Genomic DNA, 5,060 nt, shown 5'->3' with positions numbered 1-5,060 from the left:
AGTCTAAAGAAGATCCAAGAGTTCGAGGAGGATACGGAAGAGTTTGAGGAGTATATTGAAGAGTCTAAGGAAGATTCAAAGGAGGATTTTAAAATGGACCAAGTTGACATTGTCGATTTGCTTGAGATTGCCCGAGCTGAACCTAGAAAGATAGGATTTGTGATGATTACTATTGCGCTAGTGTCTTCCCTAGTGAAAGTAGTAATGCCCTATCAAATACAACTACTAATATTAGTCCTAGTAGGAATAGGGTTAGCTTATCTTGCAAAGTAGAGTTCAGTTATTATTACTGTCACTATATATGGATAGTATTAAGCTCATATTAATAAAATCATGAAATAAAATTTTTTGTTATGTACAAATAGTGTTACTTTAATGAAAAGTTATGTTATGCGTTAACAAACTTGAAAAAAAAAATTATGTGTTAATAGTCTTAACAGAATGATTAGTTCATTTAATGACATGTTCATTGTATGATTAGTTTATTTAATGATTAGTTCATTTGATGGAATGTATGTGACGGAATTAATCAATATTGATGAGATTAGATTATACAAATAACGAGTAGAAACGTAGTTATCACTTAATTTTGTAAACCAACTCAAATTACAATAAGTCAATTTCTAATTGCATACATATGAATTACACTGAATAACTAAATAATATGCTTATTTATATATTATGACAACTAAGAACATCACAGCTGAATTCAATAAGCAAGAGAAATTATATGAGGATAATTACAAAATTTGGCACCTCAAGATATAATATATTCTTGAGGGACAAGAAGTTCTAGAGAATATAAATCAGTTCATGAAAGAACCAGTTGATGGTTCTACATCACAACACAGACATGACTTTGATACCTATAAGGAATGAAAATAGAAGGACTCTATTGCTAAGGTAATATTGATTAGTTTAATGGTGGATGACCTGGTATTTGAGTATGAGCCATTGCCATCGGCTCATACTGTCTGGGTATCCTTTAGAGAGAAGTACAGTGAAGTAAGTCTCATAAAGCTTCGTCAACTGACAATTAAATTTGACAGTTGCAAAAAGCACCCAAATGTTACCATGACCCAACATTTGAGGGAAATGACGAATATGATTCGGGAGCTAAAAACTGTTGGTCATAAGTTAACTAACGAACAACGGGTTCAAGCAGTAATCTGTTCTCTTCTTGATTCTTGGGAAACAATAAAACAGAATCTGACACACAATGAAAGTATTAAGATTTTCACTAATGTCTCATGCCATGTTGAACTTGAGGCGGAGAGAATAGAATCCGCAAGGATTACTAGATAAGCTTTTATAGCTGAAGGTTCTAGTTTTAAGAATAAGAAAAGATGGTTTAAGAGAGGAAAGGGAAAAGGAAGTTGGTACTATTGCTGGGCAAGAACAAATCAAAAAGAAAGGAAAGAAATATGGACAAAAATCTAAGAGCAAGCTGACTTGCTATAACTATGACAAGAAGAGTCAGTTTACTCGGAATTGCACTGAGCCAAAAAAGGTATCTTTTTTCCATGAGCATTATGTGTCCCTTTGTGGATTATAGATTCAGGAGCAACAAATCATGAAGCTCGTGATCGAGCTATATATGTGGAGTATCGTCGAGTACCAGTTGGCAACAAATGAATATATGTGGGAAACAATGCAAGAATTGAAGGCAAAGAAATTGATACTTGCAAACTCAACATACGTGGTAGATGTACCTTGTTTCTGTATGATGTCCTGTATGTTCCTGAGATTCGACAGAATTTAGTTTTCGTTACTAGTCTTCTTGATTTAGGTTATTGTGCAAATTTTTATAATCGTTGTGTGAAACTATGCATTAACTCTGTATTAATTGGGACTGATTATGTAACAAATAATTTCATGGTTCTTGTTGTAGAACCAAATAATAATTATGGAAATGATGGTTGTTTTCAAACATTGCTCTTACTAGTGATGCTGATATTAATGAAAAAGTTTGGCATGTTAGACTAGAACATATAGGAAAAGAATAGATGAATAAATTATCTAAAGAGGGTCTGCTCGGCACTTATGCTAAAGTTAACTTGTTTATATGTAAGCATTGTCTTACTGAAAAAATAACTAGGAAACCATTTGGTAAAACTATTCACTACAACAAAAAATGTTAAGTGACAACACCACAAAGACAATGGTTTTAGATGAAACCGTTGTAAATTTGGTAAAAGACAATGGTTTTATCTAAAACCATTGTGTTTGAGCTCCCATAAAATACAAAAGACAGCAGTTTTGTGAAAACCGTTGTTGTTGAGCAACTTTTTTTAAATCAACAATGTATTTTACAATGGTTATCTAAAATTGTTGTCTTTAAGCTCTTTTTTAGGGGCTACGACAATAGTTTTCATAAAACCATTGTCTTTGACTTTATTCGTTTCGTCATTTTCCCTCTTGCAGTTTTGCTTTCCCCCCTCTCAGCAAATCTTTTCGACGCCTTGTTTTCCCCTTCGCGTTCCTGAACCCTAAGCCATTTTTCTTTCCCTCTCCTCATATAATCTCTTTACGCCATCCCGTCGACCGCGCGACAGGAAGGGGTGCCACCTCCACTAGATCTTCCTCCACGACGGTGTGCTCTCCTCTCCACGATGATGTAATTTTCCTTCTTGATTGCGGCGATTTAGAGACAAGAACAAGCTGAAGAGAAGAGGAGGCCTCGTCGCTGCTCCGCTCCTCCCGACGTCTCCACTCAAGCCAAAGGCGTCCAAGGCTTTCAAAGAGGATCTTGAGAATCAAGACCTGAACCAATCAATGCCCACTCGTCTCCCCCGCCCGACAAAGACGCAGAACACCGCGAAAGAGATGATCAAGTTGAGCACCGGGAAAAAGGTAGAAGAGGAGAGGGAGAAATCGAAGCCGGAGAAGCTACCACCTCATCTGAAGAGCACAATGTCGGCGAGGAATTTGTTCTCCAAGAAGGACCTATTGAGCAAGATCTCCGAGTTCTACCATGAGCTCAAAAGAATGGTGGTCAGAAGTAAGACTCCCGTCAGAGAAGAGGCCAAGAAGGAGGTCAACAATGTAGCCGAAAGCCCTCAACAAGATAGCAAGCTTCTGATCCCAAAGTAATCACACACCGAAACTCTAATTTTCTTTTCTTCATCATTTTACTCCTCCTCATCATAAAAAATTCTGCAGCAAACTAAAGATTGTGATTGAGAAATCAACATTTCCGAAGGACGTCAAAGCAAATCCTCCGACACCACAATGTTTCCCTTCCCCTCGCGGCGTAAAGAACGCAAAGGCTATTGCTAACGGACGATCCCCTCTCAACAGCAAGCCGGTGAGCGATTACACTCTCTCTGAAATTAGTAGAACGTGATCAAGAATGTCATTGGATATTTTTTATCCTAATGATTCTTGATTACGCTTGATCAGGAAAGGGCAGTTCTTCAAGAAGGTTGTAGCAATGTGTCTGTTGTTGGTGATTCTGGAGGGACTACAACAGATTTGTTCTGGTTTCTGAAACCTTGTTCTTATCTAGAGTAGATTCTTGTTCTTTCATGGCAGAAGCATGCTGCGCAGCTCCATGCCCAACTACTCATCGCCGGATCGCTCTCCCACTCCCCGTCCACCACTTGTTTACTGAAATGCCTCACAGAAGTCTCCTCCGCCCCGCACTCCTACGCTCTCAGCTTCTTCTCCTGAATTCTAGATCCCTCCACCTTTCAGTGGAAAACCATCATTCGGGCTTGCTCTTCCCGTCATTACCCCTGAGAGTCCCTCAATTTGTTCCGTAAAATGCGTCAGAAGAGCATGACGCTCGATGCCTACACATTTCAGTTCATGTTCAAGTCCTGCAGCCTTGCAGGCTCAACCTTGGAAGGGAAAATGGTGCATGCTCTGCTTGTCAAGCATTTTCTTGATTGCGACATGTTTGTAGTGAATTCTTTGGTGTATATGTATGTACAACTTGACTGCATTGACGATGCCGTGATAGTGTTTAGATCGATCGACATGAAAGATGTTGTATCCTGGACGACGATAATCGGGTGACTTGTGAAATCTCGGTTCGTGGATGATGCTCGGAAGCTGTTCAATGAAATGCCTATGAGAAATGTGGTTTCTTGGACGAGTTTGATAGCCGACCATGCTAAAGATGGGAGCGCTTCAAAGGCCGTTGGGGTGTTCAAAGAGTTGATGTTTGAGAATGTCGAACCAGATACCATTGCAATGGTTGCAGTCCTATCGGCATGCACACACTTGCAGGATCTAAAATTGGGCAAATGGCTTCATCAGATTGTCATCGACAAGAGAATTGGTGTGAGCAGCAATCTTGCTATTGCACTAATCAATATGTATGCAAAAGGTGGAAGCATCAAGTCCGCTCGTTAGATCTTCGACTCAATGAACAACAAGATTGCACCAGCATGGAATGCCATCATCGATGGGTACTATAAGATTGGCGATATCGACATAGCTCGATCCTTATTTGAGAAAATGAATGCTCCTGATATCATCTCATTTAACTCAATGATCACCGGATACATACATGGAGGTAGACTTAAGGAAGCATTGTAGTTATTTTTAAAGTTACGAGCATCTGGCTTGCAACCTGATAAGTTCATGGTAGTCAGCTTGCTCACAGCTTGTGCTAGTTTAGGCACACTAAGCTAAGGCAAGATCTTACATGCTCACATCGAAGAGTGTTTCATAAAGTAGGATGTGTATCTTGGGATTCTCATAAATATTACAATTTTATTTTTAATAGGTTTTTTTCAAAAATTTTACGAAATTTATGCATTGACTATTTGGTTTGTGCATAGATATCATTGGATTTTGACTGTCATCGACCCTTATATGGAGGTGATTTATTTGTTCGATTCACTTAATCATTGCAATTGTCATGAGGACTGAAAATATGTAGTGGATATGTGAGTACGTATTTTTTTTAATTAAGCATTTAATTTATTACTCATATGTCAAATCTTGTTGTACGAAGGAGCTTGAAATTGTTCAATTTGAATAAGGAAAGGAAAGGGAAAAAGAAGCCTACGTGGGAAGTCGTAAAGGTTTCTATATTATATATACACACA

General features: G+C 38.4%; 1 protein-coding gene across 1 annotated transcript; it reads left to right on the top strand.

Annotated features, from left to right (window-relative positions):
- The first annotated feature begins 3,765 nt into the window (after positions 1-3,765).
- Positions 3,766-4,359, top strand: LOC121972510 (pentatricopeptide repeat-containing protein At2g29760, chloroplastic-like). Its single transcript, XM_042524170.1, has 2 exons — positions 3,766-4,016; positions 4,101-4,359. Exons 1-2 carry the CDS (start codon positions 3,766-3,768, stop codon positions 4,357-4,359), a joined length of 510 nt encoding a protein of 169 aa, XP_042380104.1.
- Positions 4,360-5,060: the final 701 nt, after the last annotated feature.

Source organism: Zingiber officinale, chromosome 4A (assembly GCF_018446385.1).
Source record: "Zingiber officinale cultivar Zhangliang chromosome 4A, Zo_v1.1, whole genome shotgun sequence".
Taxonomy (NCBI): domain Eukaryota; kingdom Viridiplantae; phylum Streptophyta; class Magnoliopsida; order Zingiberales; family Zingiberaceae; genus Zingiber; species Zingiber officinale.
Note: the sequence above shows the minus strand (reverse complement) of the source record. Positions and strands in the feature narration are given on the sequence as shown.

Coding starts and splice junctions, on each gene's coding strand:
- LOC121972510 (XM_042524170.1), top strand. CDS start 3,766: ATGCGTCAGAAGAGCATGACGCTCGATGCCTACACATTTCAGTTCATG. Junction 4,017..4,100: donor TCCTGGACGACGATAATCGG/GTGACTTGTGAA, acceptor TTCTTGGACGAG/TTTGATAGCCGACCATGCTA.